This window comes from Penicillium solitum (assembly GCF_028829755.1).
Source record: "Penicillium solitum strain IBT 25940 chromosome Unknown utg000001l_segment0_segment0, whole genome shotgun sequence".
Lineage (NCBI taxonomy): Eukaryota > Fungi > Ascomycota > Eurotiomycetes > Eurotiales > Aspergillaceae > Penicillium > Penicillium solitum.
Window position 1 is genome coordinate 4,434,173 of NW_027072121.1, and position 20,188 is coordinate 4,454,360.

A 20,188-nucleotide genomic window follows, 5' to 3' on the forward strand; every position below is an offset into this window, starting at 1 on the left:
CCTGTTTCCAACCACTTGGATCAGTGTCATTGTGCTCCAGTGTCCTCACTTTCTGAATTTTGGTCATTGCAATCGTTGGCAGACCATGTCCCTGATGGGACGGCTTGTTATCCTCATCCTCGCTGTCACTGGCATCCTGCGCAAATTGGATCGGATCGTTCAAGGACGGGACTTCATTGGGATCAATCGTGTTAGGCGGTACGCCGGGAGGGGGGGTTTGTGGGTTGGTGTCCCCCACATTTCCGGTCGCGACGTCTGCCATGATTGGATTGTAAAGCTAAACGGAGCTTTTGCCGGCGGGGCTCGAAGGATTTCCTGGATGTTATTGGCTGGATCCGAATCCGTGTAGTGTACCACGCACAAAGGTGGATCCACTGTGGGGTCAGATCGTCAAAAGTCTCCAGATGAAAATAGCTTCAGAGAAAAGAGTTGCTAGTGGTCCAACTAGCAAAAGAGGCTCATAACCTGATACAATACGTGTAAGTTCATAGAGAAAGCACTGTATGTATTCTGGTGGACGAAGAGGAGAAAGAGAGGACGAGAGAGCAGGCAAACTATCTGGGTTCTATTTACATGTGATGCCTTAGGCATCCGGGCATCCAACAGAAGGTCCACTATAACGTAATTAGTATCTAACCAAGACTGCCATCACGTCGTTAAAATTTACGTCATAGGCGATCACTTCATGAAGCCATTCGGGAGAGCTATCGGTAAGTCCGGCATGAAAAAGTTCAAACCAAAGTTTCTGGTTGTCGAAATTGGCAAGTAATTTCAGCAATTCCGCTGCGTCTGGATCTTCCTTTTCTAGGCGAGAGTATGACAGATCCCAGGTTGTGTAGAGTGTACGCTCCTGATACTCCTGGAGCTGTAATGGTCGGCGACGGCTGATGTTCCAACGTTTCTCATACTCCTTGAGGTAGCGTTCGCAGTCAATCGTACTATGTTGAAGATATGTCCCGGCGGTAGCCAAAGCAAGAGGAAGACCTGTAAGTCGCTCTGCGAGGGGCTTTGCATTCGGATCTAACAGTAATGGTCAGTGGATTTTAGATCTCTGTGTTTGGTTAGATCATACTTGATAGAATATTCTCTCGTTTTGATCGGGTCTGCAGGATAGCAAGGCCATCTTCTATATTCTGAAACGGTTTTACAGTAGCGACCGGTATCGCCTTCCATGTTGGGAACACAGGGATCCTCTATCAAACCATAATCACATGATGTGCTAATCCATGGGTGAATAGTGCGCAAATAATTCGATGTGTACCTAACCAGGTAATAAATACCACGAGCTTAAAATACCAGTATGGAAAATACAAAGATCTAGGACTAGACGTTTGGGCTTGCTGGAAGGTTCGATACAAAATCGGCAAGCATAAGTCTTTAGATAGGTAATATGTCAACAGTTCCATTTTTAATCTTGCGGGTTGCATCACTGCAAACAGCCGGTACTTTGTAGCAGTCAGTTCCGAGTCAGTGTAGTAGGCAAGGTTCGACAGTAAGGCTTATTCACAACCTCCACCACTGCAGATCAATCATGCCATGGCTTTGGAACTCATTGGACACTAGAGGTTACTGGCTAACCTCTTCCATTTCCATCTGCTTAGGCATCTCTTCACTTGATGTCGGGTTCCCGATGCCTAAGGCAGTCATATGGGACAGATCTAATTCATCAGTAGATAGTTTCTCTCTCTCTACCCTCCTTCTTCTTTTCCCTTCCCTGACGATCCATTATTATTCAACAAAAGGCAGTACATTGCTTTTCCATTTCATGTCTGATTGTATCTGCCTTGCAAGACTTGAAGATCTCCACAAACGGCCAACAAGGACGAACATTCACAATATGTTCCCACCCCCGGTTACTTTTGTCGTACGCCTACCATATCCACTCCCACGAACGCGTTCTCTTGGAAGCATAGAAGGCTGAACTATCGCTATTGAAAATTGAAAATCAATTCCCTGGATTTCAACCTGACTAAAATCACACTGTCTGTTTAAGCTTCTTGGTGGTTACAAGAAATCACCCTTCAAACTCCAGTGATGGCTTATTGATATGTTGATAGTCTGTATCGGGGAAAGGTTGTAATCCCATAGCGATCCTGTTCGAATTGACTTGCCACTGTAGATTGCCAAGTTCAATCAAATCAAGATTATGCATCGTTTCAATATCTGGACGGCACTCCGGACTTGGAAATAGCCTGTCGGCCAGATGAGAGCTCGATCCTGTTAATGTGTATCCACCATAATCGATGTTGATATCGAGAAGGCGTGGTAACTTGCACAGTTGCAATAGCACCTGCTGCCATGTCCCAGACTTTAATTTCACCAGCCAGAAACCGATGTACTTCATTTTATGCGCAGATTGGTTGATAAGCGAAAGGAGAACGTCAGATGAGATGGAAACCCCTCCTAGATGAAGAGACTCTAGACAAACGGTAGATGGAAAGGTGACAGAGTCGAAATCTAAAATATTGACACTAGACAATATCAGTGATTTGAGTTTTGGCGCATTTTCAACCATTCTGAATAAGTGGGGGGCATAGGTGCCATTGGGAAGAGCAGCATATTCCGGCAAAACTGGCGTCTGTCTGCGCCTCTGATCCGCCGAATCCGTGTATGCACAAACGCATAGTTCTAGGTGTCGAAGATGTTGCAAAATGTCTTCGATAGGGATTTGTAAAGAATTGATTTCATTCGGAAAGAAACGTCCAAAGTCGTGGGTAATAGAAAATCTGACTTCAAGTTCTGACAGGTTTGGAAGCGGCACGTAACGCAATATAGAGATAGCTATCTCCATATACACTGCTTTCTGGGCTTGCGGTAACGATAAGGGCGGTTCATGAAATCCAAGGGCCCTGAGATTGGTGAATTTGACCAGAAGGAAGGAGTGCCATTCTGCGAGGGCCTCGATATATAATGTGCTGGTATCCGATGGAAGGCTTTCCTTAAAGCCGAAGTCAATTTGACAAACACATGTAGCATAAGGGCTTTTCGATAATTGTATAAGCCGCTCTAGAGGTGGAGTCACCAGCGTGGAAGTACACTCTGCGTTGACATGCCGGAACAGCCAAGGTGACGCGCTGCGGCAGAAGGCCCTGTTGACAAGGCGCAGGTTTGCCAAGTCCCGTCGAGCCCTGCCTTCAAAGGTCGCGTATTTCCTAGCATCGTCTGCCAAATATAAGAACTCATTGTATACGTTCCAAACACGATAAACAATCTGTAAGGAATGTTAAGCACCGAGCAAAAGAAAAGATCAACTGACACAATCCTAGGCCTTACATGATCGTATATCTCCGTAGGGACTTGCATGCTGTTTTCCAGCTTCTTTCTAATTTGAGCCTTCAGTGAAGTTCCCTGAGGTCTGCCGTTGGTAGTCAGAAGAGGGGAAGAGAGGGTCGGTCTGGAGATGAACCGTAACAATACAATACAGATACCTTACTAAGCCGTTTCTTTGCGTCTAGTATTATACCATCCGGCCCTTGTGACGGATTCTCAAATACGGAAATAACTATATACGGGTTAGCGCAGCATGTTTTTAGAGTTTGGAAAAGCTTTTCAGTGTTGTTCGACATGGAAGGCGAAAGCGGTCGCTACTGTACATTTAGGGCAACGTGTTGATGTAAACAACTTGAATTCTAAATAATCATCAAGCTACAAAGTTACAGGACTTATCCACAGCAACCCAATGAGCCACCGCATAAAAAGTAGCTGTAAGAAAACGGTAACCATTCTGTATGCCTGACACATTCTGTTCAGTGCGTGCCAAATTTGTATTTAAACCTGGCTTCGAGAAATAGAGAAATCCAAACCATACGGCGGAATACAAATTTAAACCAAATGAAAGACTTGATACTGATCTCGGATGGGATGAGGTGACCGCAATACAACTACTAAACGATCAGGCCCAATAAAAGATTGTTTTCATCGCGGTGGATGTGGTTTCAAACTAGCGCACGTTATACATCGTCAAACCATCCGCGAGCGGCTTGGAACCTCCAACTTTTGTACATTAGCAGCTAAAACGCCTTCACAATCTACTTGTTTCGCAATCTCATATGAGCTAGCTTGCGAGGGGCACAGGCTCTCCAGGGAGGTTGTGGCAAGCCCACTCACCTCTTGATCAGAATCAGGCTACTCAATAAACTTTGGGTCCACTCTCCTGTGTAAAATAAAGGCATCATGCTACACCGCTCGAAAATTTACGATTTCCACTCGAGGCTAATTATAGCGATTGGCGAAAGACTTCTCGCATCCTTTAACAGGCGAGGGCGTACGGTGTTTTGGTACATCAGGGCGACGCCCTACTATAATGAGATCTCACACTTCCTGTTTCCTTTGATGTTGGCTAAATATATCCGACTTCTCTCCCCTTCATCATTCAAATTACCAGAGGATTGAGTACGGATAGAGTGGGTGGTTGAAGAAGCTCGCTTTAATGACGCATATCGCGTTGATTGAGTCACCGAGGCGTTGGCCGCTAGGAACATTAAAATTAAAATACGCATTATTTACGTTGATCCTATCCAAAAATAGCAATATTCAATTGCTTTTACGTAAAATACATCTATGCCTAGTCCATCCAAGTAATGGGATTGATGAAGTAAGTATGAAATAACGGAAATAGGACAGAAAAGTTTTCTGATCTATTCTTGATCTATTCTTGATCTCTATACATCATGTGATTAAGCTATTTTTTCTGCAGTCCTGCTTTGACTGTTTGACCAAGGATTTGGCGAAATAAGCCTCAGTGTCTTAATTGCAACTAATGATGTAGTAAAATGGTGCGAAATTTTGTTTGAAGACAACCAGAGTAGATAGTAACAGGACCTGTATACAGCTGGTTTCACAGCGGTGACGACAGCAGGTTGTGCATGGCCATACCCCAGCTAATAAGTACTGATTCGGGCAAAGCAGCTGGTAAATGAGATCTGCGAACAATTAAATTGTGTGTTTTTTGTGGAAAACTTGAGTAGCTACCTTCGCCTTTACATCAACTACAAGTTAGAATCTATACGTACAAAGTTGTCACCATTTTACTGACATACATACAGTGAAGTCATATTCGACAGCAGCTTCAACTCCAGTTTCTCTGTGTTCATCTCAGAGACCTTCATCCCGATCGCATGATTACCAATTTCGAAGCTGATATTTGTCATTGAATCCAATTTCTGGGTTCTTTAGGCACTAGCTATTCGGTAGGTGCTTAGCTTGTCTCATTTCATATTACCCTGTTCGGAACGAACTACACTTCAGGGACGCCTAGTCAACAGGGCAGCTTTACAAAAGCATCGTGTGTACTGTATATACACATGGATATTGATATTGTTTCTTATCTCTCCAAAATGCATGAGTAGGTTTCATAGAGCTCAGAAGTAAGCTATAATGAGAATGCCTATTCAGAATGGCTACTCTCAAGCGTTGATTACAAAATTTTCAGACTGATGATATACTGTGCCCAGGTGATTTAGGGCTTGACGCGAAGGTGAGCTATTTTTGAGTCATCACAAATCCTCATGCAGTAAATTGGCTCTTTACCGAGTTGTCAACTCTCCGAAGCGACTTTTCACTCTGGAGCAGCTCACCGTTTACCCTTATGGGAAAATAGTGTTCAATACGTGTCTGAGTCTCAGACGTTTACCCAAATTCACATCGTTCTATTTACGGCTGTTCCTGAAATGGCTCATTCATCCTCTAAAGCTACATATTTAGCCAAAAGAGGCGTTTTGCTGAGCGAAAGTAGACTTGCTCCCTATTAAAGTCGACTATCTCCCCCAGTTGCAGATAGAACACTCAACAACTAAAGTTGTAAGGGATTGCTATAAAGATGAATTTTCTTCTGAATTGTACTGTCCCGGGTCTAGAGTTTTCGGAACAACTGACAGCAGCGTTCGAAACCGCTTTAAATGAAAAGAGACAACATGATGCTTGCTACATTCTTTCTCAGAACTCTAATTGGATAATTAGTTTGATGGGCTCTAATACGAAAGGATCATCAGCCATGCACTATGCAGCCTCAAATGCATATGACGATCTTCTTGGTTATGTTCTACAAATTCCCGAACATGGGCAAGTGCTCCTGAATAGCTTTGACAACCGCGGAAATACCCCTTTGATGTCAGCTGTCTTATCCAAGAATACCGATACAGCCAAACTTTTGATCAAATATGGAGCTGATGTCAGTCTGTTGGATAATTTTGGCGAGACAGCCCTGTCAAAAGCCATAAAGGGGCAACACTACTGCTTGGTGGAACTGCTCGCTGGTCTTGTTCCTGATTTCCAGTGGAGCATCCGAGACATCGAAAACCAATCCATCCTACGCTTAGCTGTAGAGAGCATGTATAGTTTTTCAAGGAGTCACATGTGCGAGAAATTCGAAGCGCTCCGCATGGATTGCCCAGATGCCAACCAAGTCATACAAGGCATGAGCCAAGCATTGGCTTCCGTCAATCCAACAAGAGATGACGGTCGGAAGATTCTAAATATCGTTTTGCAGCAGTACTTACTACTGCCAGAAAGTGATCATGAATATATGTCATGCATTAGATTGGCTTGTATGAACGGAGATATGCGCACTTTGAAAATTATGTTAGACAAATAAACGCCTCCGCAACAGATACGTTGAGAAAGAAATCGCTCACTGGCATCTCGGGGGGTCATTACACATCATCTCGAAAGCAGGCTTGTAGGAACGTAATTGTTGCAAATGAAATACCGAAGCCATTGTTAGTAGTTCGGAGCTCGTATAGCTTACACTTAGTAGTGAGAACACATTCATAGGGTTGTGTTTGACATGCTACATAGCATTATGACATGTATGGTACAATATAAAGAAATTCTCTATCCTGTGATTCATGGCAAGGATTGTTTCATGTGGACCGAGTTATGATGGAGAATGGAAACAACGGCCGATGGGATCATAATCATTTGAGTTCTCTAACAAGTACCGACATGTTATGAATTCATTATTCCATGCATTGCCCGTAGATAATTGCCTTTATCTTATAGTCTCTCAGTGCTTGGTCTTATCGGCCACTATTAGTTCTCGCATTCTCGTCATAGCTTCGCAAGAATAGCAGCTAAAGCACCAAGCCAGACCGGATCTGCGTGACGCTTTCAACACCAACTCGTGGCTTTGCGTACTGCAGTGGGAATATTTCTGGTCCGTTCGATAATCCGAAGTGTTTGTCACAGTTGATTGAAATGTGACCATTTGGAAGGTGATATAAAATGGCAAATTTTCAGGTGCTGGCATTGGTAACTCATTAAAAGTATATTGCTATTTTGTGCGGAATCATAACCATCTTGTCATCAAATTGGACAAATCACTGCTGTGATATCAGATCAAATGGTCGTATCCAATATCCTCTTAGTCAAGCGGGAACATAATTTTGTAGATACACACACAATCTAATAACGCCCGGCAGCTGAACCCAAAGGGCAACTATCACAGATCTACATATACACGCCTTAGCTAATGATATGCCTCCTTGCAGCCCATTTAGGATTGTCTTTGGTGTACGTCATCTCAGATGTCATTTAAGTTCACTCGCCACGCCAAATCCTACCATCTCATTCCCCCGCTGATCTGTTGACCAAGATTCGCATAACTCCGCCCGCTTCGGTCTGTGTCTCCGGTACATCTTGACTATCGCTCTGAACTCGCTTCACCCATAGTGCCAATTTGAATGGATGGATGGCTGCCAGTGTTTCCATGTCGATACTTTTCAGCGCTTTTGCGACCTGGTACAATGACGAACGGTGAACGGTGAACGGTGAATGGTGAACGGTGAATGGTGAACGATGGTATCTCCTGAATTCCCTGATCTGAGCTGTACTCCTGTGGAGGAGATTGGTTACCGGTAGGGTGTGCATGTCTGTACACATCTTCATAGCTCGTCTCCAGAGCCAATGTTACACCGTGGCGAGGTAAGCCTCCGCCTCCGCTACACTGGTCGCAACTGTGGATAATGTCCCAATAATCGCTTGCGTTCCCACCCTCTGCACTCTGCTGATCGGCCCGATGTTTTTATTCTTGAAGTGTGCATCCAGGAATTGGAGGCATAGTCCACCACCGGGGACACCGTCGATGTGAATAACTGCCGCGCTGTTGCTGGGGATAGGCCATGAAGGCGTCGCAGCTACTGTATACTCCGTACCTCCACAATCTTCAGACTTGATTGGACAACTTTTTGGGATAAAGTGTCTCCACTCTCCATTATAACACTGCCGCCCCAAAAATTGAGACTTGAAACTCAACGTAATTTCCCCTTCGGAGGTAATCTTTTTACAGGAAGGATCCACGGATACCGCATAAGAGCCTCCGACCATTGGTCGGGACAGCGTACTGTAAGTGAGCCCGAAGGCCCCGGTCGTGGTCTGACCGCTCCCTAAACAGGCGATTCTTGGCATGGAACTGTGACCCTCGGGGACCCTGTGCGACTTAATAAATTACCCTTTCGGGTAATTCTTGGCACTACGTGCCTCGACGCCACGCGACGTTATCAATAAGATAAAAGGAAGGTTTACCCCTCCATATCGAAGTATGAGCAATTTGGAAATCAAAATGTTCGGGAGATTTAAAGCGGTCTCTAAGAGCGGTCAGCCGGAGAATCTCTCCAGGGTATCCAAGTCTTCCTCCCGAAAGGGGAGATTTCCCTCGAAAATCCAGTAAACACTGAAGCACGATTGCACCATCGATGGGTATTTCTGACCTATTCACAATGCTCTCTTGAATTGAAAGATGAATTAGAAGAAGGCTTTAGCTATATGCTACAGCGCAACAAACTTACGATGGCGACGTATTACGGATGCCGCGAGCACCACGAAACCGAAGGGATTCACTACAACGTGTTGGTCAATCTTGGGAAACAACCCAAATGGAGTCTCAAGTATGCTCGCAGCATGTTCGCTGTGGAGCACAACGAATGTGAATCGTTGGACATCTCTACGCCCGGAGCCAAGCAGAAAGAAGGCGACTGTTTTGGCCAACGGCCAACCTCTTCTGTCGAGAGACAACAAGAATGGAAGCGGAAATGGGAGGAAATAGAGTCCCAGCTGACTGCACCAGCGAAGCTTGCGAAGTTGAAGGAAGAGTTTTCTGACGTATTCTACAAATGCTCCATGATTGAATAATTGGATGACCTGGTTGTCGAATGTGTATATCCACTCATCTTTCTGGGCCTGGCCACTTCGAACGTTTGTGATTTTCTGCGTTCTTTTTTTACATATGAAAAAACATCAATTTAGCTGGAGTCCTACTCCCTTTTCTTACGGTCGAAGCAGAGCCTTGGGAGGGCCCATACCTACCTATTGTTCATATCCTTTCATACACTGCCCACGTAAGGCTTCTCAGATACCACCCCGGCCACCATCATGAGCGTATTTCGTAGGCGAAGCCTTCTCAATCGAACCCCCCCCCCCTTCCTGGTGAGAAGCCATCGCGTTTTGGATAATCAAACTATAGCATGAAGATTACCGCTTTTCAAGATCGTTACTCTACCCATCCCTAGGGATCGCACCACATGACGACAATGACCCTTGGCTCTGTTCCTTCTTATAAGGAGACACTTTACTAACCAAGTACTATAAGCCCTGATTCTGAGCAACCAGAAAGACCTGATCAACAAAGCCATACTGCCTCAATAGGCGCTTTGGTCGGTGTTGCGATTGCAGTGGCAAACGCTCTCGGATGGTGTCTATATTGCAGACAACGCTTGCGGGGACCTCGAAAGGGAGAGGGATTGCCTGGTAGTGATGGACCCAGAGGAATTCCAAGTCCTCCAGGGCCTAAGGGGTCTCCGGGCGACCAAGAGCCGATCGGAAGCACTGGGAACATTGGGCAAGACGGAACACCGGGCTTGCGTGGTTTCCCAGGAATTCAAGGAGGGGCTGTGTGCAACAACCAGTGGCGACCTGATTTGCGTATTCTTTTCCTTATCACTTCGCTGCCGCTTTTTTAGAGATACGCTAACCTCAGAGGCCGCCAGTGTGGGTTATTGAGATATCGAAGATCGCTCGCAATATTTCCACGCGGAACGAAATCCATTCATTACATGCCGCCGAAATGTCTCCCCGCATAGCCTTGCTAAAGATTCTGGGCTTGAACAAAAGCAAAAGTCTCTCGTGTCTGGAGAGACGATATCATTACTCTCGTCAATTACTTGCCGACTACATCTTACCAGCACAGGGTATATGCTGCCAGCAAAGGCAACATTACTTTGGAGGAATTGCCATGCCAAAATCCCTGAAGTCCAGGAAGTCCTTTGATAGTTCCTGATTCTTGAAAGTCGACAAAAGGAGTTTCTTTCTAGCTCATCCAATTCAAGCACAACAGGAATTGAGGACTCTTTACTACTTCTGAGATTCGACGAGCCAGCAATAGCACCCACCTGTCCGAGTCACGAGGCTGAGAGTGTCCTTCGAGAAGTACGGCATCATGGATGATGGAGTCTTGAGAGAGCTCCCAAGGAACTGTAGTGAATCCTAAGACTCTCAGACCCTCACGACTGCCAAACCCTTTTTGAGACCAGCACTGCGGACTGTTGTAGCTCAGAGGTATGAATTGTATTTTTAACTCTTCTAGAGGGGAAAATAAGGCGTTTCCACTGGGTACACATTTTGGAATGGGTACACTGGGCGACTGGTGCGGAGTCAATGAACATATATCTCGCTATCCACAGCTCACTGTCGACGTGGATCCAGTAGTTCAGTGGAAACTGAGTTGAAGAATCATATGTCGACTTGGTTAATTTCTGGAAGAGCTTTAGAGTCAACAAATAAGAGGTCGTGGCACGCGTCCCATTTTCTCGAACACCTCGAATCTACTAGAGTAAAACCATAGAATGAAATCGAACCCATGTGACCTTTGGATATTCTGCCATATAGCATAACGGAAGAAGGAAAGCGTAGCCGTAAAATAGACCTGGTAATATCAAAGCATGTTGGCAGGAACGAAAACAATGATGTGAATATGCATTAGTATAGATACTTACATGTAGATACATATGTACACTTGTGCGTAGGGAATTGGAAGCGACATAGAAAGAATTGGACATGTACTTTGCAATAGGAGAGCTAATTGATATGACTGGAGAGCAACAGAAGATATCTAAATACCAGGTCGCATTTTACGGCAACAACACGACGCAAGACTACACAACGGAAGCGCATGATCCGAACAAAAGAGTAAGTCAGCTTACATTCTCTTCGTGAAAAATTCCTTTACGTCAGGAGCCTTTCTCTTATTGTCCAATTACCGGTGACGATATATCGCCGACGATAATGACGGCAGACTTCGAAGTTGACGTTGCCGAGTGTCGATATGGAAAAACAGCGCCGATATCGTGCGCTTCAAAGCTCTAAAGCTTATAGCCATGCTATCGGTTGGATTGCTTTCCAATGGATGCCCCTAATCATCATATTTTTGTCGGATTTCAACGAAATTCCAAAGGACTACTAAAAATAGATAATTTTCTCGTGCTTCAATATCACAAGATCAGGAACCTCCAAGCTGCGCATCCGACCCCAATGGGAACCACCAGCACACCGATATCCTCCGTTTTGTTTAATCCATCGATATTCCATGACACAGACTCCCATTGTTTTCAATTTCGTCTGATTAGCTTGTTCCTTACGACGGGCCTCAGCCAAAGCCTCTTGCTGCCTGTGGAGTTTCTCCATGAATCTTTCCTGTCTCCTGCGCTCTAACTCATGCTGCAGTCGGTCTTGCTCGTGGCGTCTTTTGGCATCTTCGTCTGCTTTCCCTCTTGCATCTTCCAGCTCCCGTGCCGCTTTTTCCCCCTCTTCCTTTAATTTTAATATCTTCTTCTTCTGTTGTTCTTCTTCGTCATTCAAGCATGAGTACTCTTTCTCTTTAGCGTTGGCCAGAAGTTTGTCATTTTCGAGTTGACACCACTCATCGTCCGTAACACCAACATCTCGCGTTGTGGTGGTAGTGAATCTGTCTGTTTCGGGACCCATAGTGTCGAGTTTCTTGCTAGAAGCCACATCCTCGTTGACTGAGCCTTGACTTTTCAGCGTGGTAGCAAGGTTGCTCAACGACTGAGTGCGTAGAGCCAGGTCTATTTTATCGCTCGTTTGGATTGTAGTTGATGGAGTCTTTTGCGGGTAGACTTCTCGGCTAGATCGCTCAAGGATCATTGAGTCGAACGCTTGAAGTACCATGTCTTCACTTAGCACTAGTTTCTTTCCGTGGAATGACTGTAGCAATTTGCCAAAGATTGTCTTTGTGAGAGTTCCAACGTCTCGCGTATTTGCCCAACTTGCAGTCTTTGAAAGTCTATCAAAGCGCTGCAACATTTCCTTCATAAAGTTAATATTTGGACTCTTTAAGCAGACCAGGTCGAACTGGGCTTGTGATTTGACTAATATTTTTCCTTTTTCTTTTAACAAGAGCTCGCAAACTAACTTGACACAGTCTGCCGAGGACAATGGATCAAATTGAAGAGACTCTGGGAAACGACTGGTGAGCCCCGGATTTATTGACATAAGACGATTGATATCGGCATTATAGCCGGCTAGAGCGATAATCAACCTTTGAGTAAACCGGGGCTTGGTAATACTATCGACAATCTTATCTATGGCCTCTTTGGCAAAATGTCCCTCAGCGAGCCGATAGACTTCGTCGATGAACAATACTTTGCTAAGGCCACGTTCTAAAACCTGCCGGGTCTTCGGGCCTGTCTGACCTACATATTGACCGACCAAGTCCGTCGCTGAGGTTTCGACCACTTCGCTCGAGGCTAACAAGCCTATGTCATAGTAGACTTGGCCTATCTTTCTGGCCGTGCTCGTCTTTCTAGTACCTAAAGGGGGATTATATGTCAGCAATATTTAGTGGAGAAAAGACTGTAAACAGAGGTTTGTCTACCTAGAGGACCGCGGAAAACAAAATTAAATGGCAACTGTGTGCGAGGGTCTAAGCCTAGTCGTCTGAGGCTCTGAACCATTTTCCGATAGCCTTCTAATTTGGCAACGATACTTTCACACCCTATGACGCCTTTAAATATCTTTACAACACTTTCCTTTCTATCCGCGCGATCAAAGTCTTCGTTAAAGTCAGGAGCATTAAGGATAGAATCTGGAGCAGAGCCGGTGCCTTTGCTAGACGAGATGCGCTTTTGGCACCGCATCTTGGCAGTGTTGAGCAGATTATCAATTTCGCCTGCATTGCTAAAACGCGGGCAACTCCGAGAACGCTTAAGCATCTCCAATACCACGTAGCGGCTACGATCGGTTATGTCAAATCCTTGTTCTTTAAGCTTTAGTATCAGTATAGCATCCAATTCACTCGAGGTGAAGTCATCAAAGACAAATGCCTGGTCCATTGGAAAGCGTCGACTGAGGCCGGGGTTGACCCTTTGAAACATCTCTTCTATGAGTTCTTTGTAACCTAGGAGCAAGATATACCTATCATCGCCAGGTGTACTTTGTACTTCTGCCACTAGGGTGTCTATCACGGCAGTCCTGTATGAGTCACTCTGGGAACCTGCCCCATCCGAGATACCTCCAGTAAAGAGTCTATAGGCCTCGTCGATGACCAGAACTTTCCCTATTGTAGATGCGAGTATCCCTTTGGTATTCCGTTCGGACTCTCCGACAACGCTGCTAACAAAATCTGAGGGGTTTTTTATAACGACTGTGATTGTTAGTACAACTTATAGAGAGCATGGGAGATAGCATACCTTCGCTATTAGATAATAATCCGATATCTATAAGTATCTGACCGTAGATCTTTGCGATCGAGGTTTTCCCCGTTCCGGGGTTTCCTAAAAAGATTTTATTGAGACTGTACTCAATCAGTGGTTTCTCATCTAGCTTACGCTAGTAGTTGTATCGTATGGTATCTAAAATGGCCTCTACTGTGTTCTTCATAGCGTCCAACCCAATCATATTCTGCAGCTTCTGCCAAGCATTGGATAATTTCAGAGCCTGCGATGGATTAGGGCCAATCAGATCTTCCTTGCTTAGAAAGAAGTCCTCAGCCTTGCTGTCACCTTATCGTCTTTCTCGACTGAGCCGTGCAGCTTGTCGCTCAGTGATAATGGTCAAGGCATTTTCAATAGCTCTTGTATTGGAAAAGCCCTCACAGCCACGTCTTCTCCCAACTCGACGAGCTACAATGCGATAGTAAAGTCCTCCAAGGTTATTGTCGACCTTTATCTGCTTCCTGTATCTCTTCTCGATGTATCTGACCAAGATCTGCCTCAACTCAGTGTCATCGAAGTCTTCAAACTAAAGCTTATGCGGGAAACGACTGGGAAGCCCTGGATTATGCGCGAAGAACTTCTCCATCGGTCGTTGATAACCCGCAAGAATAAAAACCACTTTTCCAATAAGGTTTTCAACTTCAGCCAAGAGGAAATCCAGAACTTGCGAACCACCGAGACTGCCACCGAGGAGTTGATACGCTTCATCGATGAATATGGCACCACCGCCACTTTTTAAGAGGGTTTCGATGGTTTTTTGACATCCAGAAATACCGTCGTTCGCGAGTCTGGACCCGGTCATCTCGATGAATGTGTCACCGGGGATGATCCCTATGGAGGATAGAAACTTTGTATAGAGACGGGCAACGGTTGTCTTACCGCTTCCCGGATTTCTAAGCAATACTGATCCATATCGATCACGGCTCAAATCAATATTCTGCCTGATAGCAGCGTCCACTTTCCATTTGATAGACAAGAACTTTGCTTTCACTGTTTCGAGTCCGATTATGTCCATCAAATTGTCGATCGCCTGGCTTTGAGCGTTGGAGAACTATTTTTCATATTCCCATTCGCTTTTAGCCGACGAGTTATTTTACAGCGGCATTACCTGTCGACTTGTAGACTCAATACTACGGCTTTAAATTGTTTTCTTAACGGAATATACGCTTTATTCCGTGTTTGCTTCTGTGATGGTTAGAGATATACTCCCAGTCGCTACAAGATTCAATTTACGTTGAAGAGATACTGGTAGGCGGTGATTCTTCAACCCCACAATTTCCTATCGGTACTATTCAAGCACCCTCGCGCGTTCCATATCATCGAATTCAGCGCGCCGCACACGCCTAAGATAGAAAACTTCCTCCTAGGCTTCTGCAAGTTGTTGAGCGTACTCGTTCTGCTTCCTTTGTCGTTCTCTCTCCAACTCAAGATCGCGTTTGCGCTTACGCTCTTTGACCTCATCTTCTTGGATACAGAAACGACATGAGCGCTTTGCCTAAGAACATGAAAGAGATAGACAATATCCTCGAGGACATTTCCATTCCACAATCTTGATACACTTCATATTTGAATGGTCCGCCAGTTGGTGGCATTTTGATGGGCACTCATATACTCCACAGCTCAATTTCATACCGCTATTAAGAAAGAGTTAGTATTGGGATATTAGCAAGGGCAAAATTCCTCGTGAATTTACCAAGGAGCAGGACATCCTCCATCCGGACATTCTCTATCGAAATCCTCCGCTGTTCGAAGAATAGCATTTGTCTGAGGATGCTGCTCACATTGAACGGGTAGTCCATCATACAGGTGGCCCTCTGACTTCATTTGATCAATAAATGGCCTCCAGTACTTTCGACCCTTTCGGCTAGAGACGAACGTCTCTGAGTTTCCCACCAGAATGAGGACATTTCGGGCCCGTGAGAGAAGGACATTGAGGCGTTCAGGAGCTGCCATAAATCCTATATCTCCAGTCTTATTACTGCGAGTGAGTGAAGCTATAACAATCTCACTCTCTTCTCCTTAGAAATTGTCTATTTTCTTAGGTCAATCTCTTTCTTACAACTATTCCCTTTTCTCCCTACTCACCAATTGTAGACAGCCTGATTTAGCGCTTAGAGTGGGAAGTACCCGCCTAGGACAGAAGGCCTGCTTTGACGAGGTCGTAAGAATCCAGGTCATTAAGAACTGGATCGTTCTGTTTGCTTAGAGTCTGCCTCAGTAGACTCAGCTAACCCAAGTACGGCGTCAAAACGACCAACTTATTTGTTCTATATCCCTGCTATCCGAGGTACTTCACGATTTTGAAGACTATCTCTGCCTCAAACACATTCGTCTTACTCCCTCTCGAGCTCTTATCACGTCGGTCCGAGACCTCGGTAGAAATGTCCTCGGAATTTTGATGGTAGAAAAAGATCACTCTGTCGCGCAGCCCTCGTAGCTAGGGGCGGTTATTCGTCTTCTGATCGTCCTCCAGTCTAGGGTAAGTGAGATTGCGCACAAGACTTGAGATCTCGGGACACATCCTATACTACTTGCTTAGAGCCGTATATGGAAACCCGGCTTATATAAGTCTTTCGAAGAGTGAGGCGTTCAGGTCATAACCATCCCCTTTCTCTGTGCTCAAGCTATAGCTATTGATCTTTGGTCGGAGCTGTTGATGATCTCCAATCAGAATTAAATGCTTAGTCTCTGGTGTCATTGCGGTGAGCATATGGGCTTCGAGAATCTCACCGGCTTCTTCGAGAAGCACGATGCCAGGAGAAGTATGCCGAATGTCCTTAGAATAAATTGCCGCGGCTGTAGTGGTGCAACCAATAAACCACTTTAATTTCAAGATTTCTCTGTTTTTCTCGCCTAAGGTAGCACCAAGTCGGCTTTGGCATTTGTCGAACAATGCTATTCTGACTGCCAAAGTCTCTGCCTACTTACTCAATAGGGCTCTTCTCTATGACATGTCTTTCTCCTCCCGTACTTTCTGATCCAGTTTCCAGACCTCATGGGAATGAGCGGGAAGAAGATCAGAATACACTCCTAGGCTTTTGTTATTAATCCACCTTTCATAGAGGTAGTCTTTTCTTATTGGTTTTCTACTTTTGGTGACCATAGTCATGCCGTTTTTGTCCTCTGGTACGGTCAGAGCCGCAAAGAACCCTGGTTCTTCAAACTCCAGATAGCCCAAGATAGATGTAGTATTAGCTGTGAGATTCCTATAAGCTTGGAAGGAATCATTCAAAGTGTCTTTTTGCTCATTTCCATCCCCCTCGAGTGCATTGATGGTGTTCTAAGTGGTGTAATTCCTCCTATAGGACGAATGTTGCTTGAACAATCCAAGCGGCTCAGTGCGTCGCGTCGACTTAGATCCTAGTCTCACAATGGCGGAAGGATCTATACCAATATCTAGTAAGTCTTCTAGGAACTGATCCAAGGCATGATTCGTGTAGCACATAACCAGGATTCTGTCTTCGGTGTTGTCACAAACGGCCTTTGCTAGAAGGGCCCCTATGAATGACTTACCGGTACCTGGAGGTCATATTGTCTGTTAAGTATCTGAGGTAGTGGAAATAAGAGGATCCGTATGATCTTACCTAGGGGCCCTTGAATAAGACTAACTCTCTGTGTCAATCCGGCCAACAAGGAGTGCAGCTGTGAAGAGTCCAGTATCACTGGTATTGAGGTCTGAAGGGTGCGCTGAATATTATATCCGTATCCCTTCTTCAGCTTGTTGACTACACCCTAAGGAACTAGACTTGGATTCTTCACTGGCTGATCTCTTTCGTAGAGAAACAACTCTTCTCTGAGAGGCAGTTCTATTCTCGCCTACAAGCACCTCAAAATTGGCTCGTATGCAAAAATTGCTGTGTCAACAAGCAAGAATTCCACGTCATGGTAGAGTTTTAGGTAAAGCAGAGACTTTTTGAGTGGTTCCTCACCTGTAATCCGCAGCATTACCGTTGGAGGGTCAGATACCAGTTCATCGATATCTCTGTCGATTGTAGCAAAAGCCACAATTTCTGTATCTCTAACTAAGCAACCAAAGGCACGATGCTTGATAAACTGAGGCGTGGTCTTTAAGAACTCCTTACGACGATCTTCTGAGAGATTCTGCAGCTTTCCAAGACCAGACTGGGCGGTAACACCAATAGTGTATGGTCGAAGGCGGCTTGGGGTACCAGAAGTGCAGCGAATATGGGTGAGAAAGAGGTTCCTCAAATGGAAAGCCGATCGTCGGCCCTTCTTCGTGCCTCTCGCAACTTGAAACTCATCACGCAGCTCTGAGAGCATGTCTTCTCGTAAAAGACGAAATTGGTTGTCAATATAGCCGGCAATGCGTTGGCCACTGAACATCTGCGCGATGTCTTCCGCACGGCGATAAAACGGTTTCTCCTTACATTCCATCTCATCGGCCGTAGGAAAGATGGCCGTCAAGCGAAAGTCGCCAAAATCATTGTCATGCCGACCACCTGCAGTGATCTCAGAGTGCTGATAGGTGGCTGCAGATGTTTTCATCTCTAGGCGGTATTTGATTTTGTGGCCCGAGTTTCGTATGTCAACCGAGGGCGAAGAGAAAAGCGATCCATCGTTCAAAACAGTCTGAGCGTCGGCGCTAACATCCACCCCGCAAGACGGAGGCAATGAAAGCAACTCTGCCATCAACCAGCACAGAGCCTGGATCGCATGATCTTCCAGTTTCCGAGTGCGGAAAGCCTCCAAAAATGCGCCCCAGAGAGTCCGAGGCTCCACGATGATCAGAAGGAGCTGCTCGAGAAATTGGCCGTTACAAAGTAGCTTGACTTCGCGATTCTTCAAGTATTGAATCAACTTCGCGGTATACCCGTTGATGAAGACCGGGGTGAGATTGGACCTCAGTCCAATTTGCAAGGCTTTCAGAGCGCTTTGGCTTGAGATGATTCGCTGAACAACAATGCTAGGATCACTCTGATCAAGGGTTGCTTCAATAAATCGCTTGAAATGGGTCGAATCCTGGATTTCTTGCTTTCCGTGAATAACCGCTCCAAAATACTTGGCCAGTCGCTCCGATCGAATGTTTACAGACATGACAAAAGATAAGGTTCGGATGACACTAGGATCAAAATAGAAGGTTTCAAGATCGAAGCCAGAGATATATAGAAACAAAAGGTGTGGAAGCACTTCAGAGTCAAGAGGTGCCTCCCTGGTCTCAAGACAAAGCACGGACACAGTTCTCATGCAGACCTATCTGCTTTAGAGGTTTGTATCATTCTATTTCAGGCTATCTGCAGCAAGAATCAACAAATACACGAATGAGCGCAGGAATAGACATATGAAGCAGATGAGGGGAATTTTTGACCGCTGCCCACACACTCCCATCACCAATGGTAAGCTGCCATGGCGGAATGCGATTTGCCAGGACTATAGCAGGCCAATTTTGCGAATCTGCTCGCACGCAGAGCTAGCAAATCACCACTACATGACAGGTAGTCTCATTAGTTTCACAAAGGACTTTTACCTCACTCGACCCCTCCAATATTGGCAGCTACCAATCACAATCTTGTAGGTCCTGTAAACCCGTAGCCTGCCTTCATACTCTAGGTTCAACCCAACACGTTTAATTACATGGACTACGACCCATGCATGGAGCAATGGAGATAGGGATTAAATAGAGGTGATGTATCTCAAAAAATACGGTTCAAAGTTTGCTTTTTTTTTTCTTTTTATCGTAAACTTTATCGCTCCCACTTGGGGCATTGTCAGCGCGCCAGCCGCCGCTAAGTAAAGCAGCTCTATATAAGCTTAAGTGATGAGCTGTCGGCTAGGTCCCCATCGGTCCATCTTTCTAAACACCCTCAGCACGCGTGGGTGGATAACTCATAAATTGCTGGTGGAGATTGATCCCGATTGGTCTTAATGCAGAGATAACTAAGGTGGTTCAAGGTGCAGGAGGCCCACGATGCAGGAGGCCCACGATGCAGGAGGCCCACGATGCAGGAGAAACCGGAAGCAACGTTGCTCAAGTTTCGGATCATGGATTGCAAATTTGGCGGACCATCGTTTGCTCTTCATTGATCATTCTTGTTGGACAAGACCACTACTAGTTCATTCCCACTTCTTTCATTAAGCCTGGATAGAATCTTTGCCATGAGTCATTTTATGTTACGACGGTGGCTTGAGATGCTGGATCCCCCACGCCAATTCCAAGTCCCCTGGGACTAAGATCGAGTTCTGGAGGAGCTGCCATAATGTCGACCCACGACAACTAGTTTGCAAAGGCTAGGTGCAACTTGACGTTGCTTTCCAGGTCGCACAGCCTTGGTATGATTGGGACCAAATTTGGGGCATTCATTGGTTTTCCGCCTGGCCTCAAGGATCATAAAATCACCACAGTGACCTATCGCTACGGAGTCGACTAGGGCAGTTACTAATATCAATTCACATAGATACGATTGAGATACAACATACCTTCTTCGTGCATCCCCAGATGTACACCAAGC

The 20,188-nt window shown here is 45.4% G+C and overlaps 7 protein-coding genes across 7 annotated transcripts; 2 read left to right on the plus strand and 5 right to left on the minus strand.

Annotated features, from left to right (window-relative positions):
• Nucleotides 1-4,837: 4,837 nt before the first annotated feature.
• N7455_001683 (uncharacterized protein) lies at nt 4,838-5,150 on the minus strand (the record flags this gene model as incomplete). The annotated part of the gene is made up of 2 exons (XM_065604066.1): nt 4,838-4,922; nt 5,044-5,150. 2 exons carry the CDS (start codon nt 5,148-5,150, stop codon nt 4,838-4,840), a joined length of 192 nt encoding a protein of 63 aa, XP_065462557.1.
• Nucleotides 5,151-5,992: 842 nt separating this feature from the next.
• Nucleotides 5,993-6,592, plus strand: N7455_001684 (ankyrin repeat domain-containing protein; the record flags this gene model as incomplete). Its single annotated transcript, XM_065604067.1, has 1 exon — nt 5,993-6,592. One exon carries the CDS (start codon nt 5,993-5,995, stop codon nt 6,590-6,592), a length of 600 nt encoding a protein of 199 aa, XP_065462558.1.
• Nucleotides 6,593-8,784: 2,192 nt separating this feature from the next.
• Nucleotides 8,785-9,126, plus strand: N7455_001685 (uncharacterized protein; the record flags this gene model as incomplete). Its single annotated transcript, XM_065604068.1, has 1 exon — nt 8,785-9,126. One exon carries the CDS (start codon nt 8,785-8,787, stop codon nt 9,124-9,126), a length of 342 nt encoding a protein of 113 aa, XP_065462559.1.
• A 2,322-nt stretch (nt 9,127-11,448) lies between these two features.
• N7455_001686 (uncharacterized protein) lies at nt 11,449-14,736 on the minus strand (the record flags this gene model as incomplete). The annotated part of the gene is given in 6 exon segments (XM_065604069.1): nt 11,449-12,818; nt 12,884-13,651; nt 13,698-13,836; nt 13,876-14,009; nt 14,028-14,240; nt 14,268-14,736. 6 exon segments carry the CDS (start codon nt 14,734-14,736, stop codon nt 11,449-11,451), a joined length of 3,093 nt encoding a protein of 1,030 aa, XP_065462560.1.
• Nucleotides 14,737-14,984: 248 nt separating this feature from the next.
• Nucleotides 14,985-15,899, minus strand: N7455_001687 (ATPase AAA-type core; the record flags this gene model as incomplete). Its single annotated transcript, XM_065604070.1, is given in 4 exon segments — nt 14,985-15,270; nt 15,281-15,355; nt 15,415-15,739; nt 15,803-15,899. The coding sequence occupies 4 exon segments, from the start codon at nt 15,897-15,899 to the stop codon at nt 14,985-14,987; spliced, it is 783 nt and encodes a 260-aa protein (XP_065462561.1).
• A 100-nt stretch (nt 15,900-15,999) lies between these two features.
• Nucleotides 16,000-16,242, minus strand: N7455_001688 (uncharacterized protein; the record flags this gene model as incomplete). Its single annotated transcript, XM_065604071.1, has 2 exons — nt 16,000-16,158; nt 16,219-16,242. The coding sequence occupies 2 exons, from the start codon at nt 16,240-16,242 to the stop codon at nt 16,000-16,002; spliced, it is 183 nt and encodes a 60-aa protein (XP_065462562.1).
• Nucleotides 16,243-17,537: 1,295 nt separating this feature from the next.
• Nucleotides 17,538-18,776, minus strand: N7455_001689 (ATPase AAA-type core; the record flags this gene model as incomplete). The annotated part of the gene is made up of 1 exon (XM_065604072.1): nt 17,538-18,776. One exon carries the CDS (start codon nt 18,774-18,776, stop codon nt 17,538-17,540), a length of 1,239 nt encoding a protein of 412 aa, XP_065462563.1.
• Nucleotides 18,777-20,188: the final 1,412 nt, after the last annotated feature.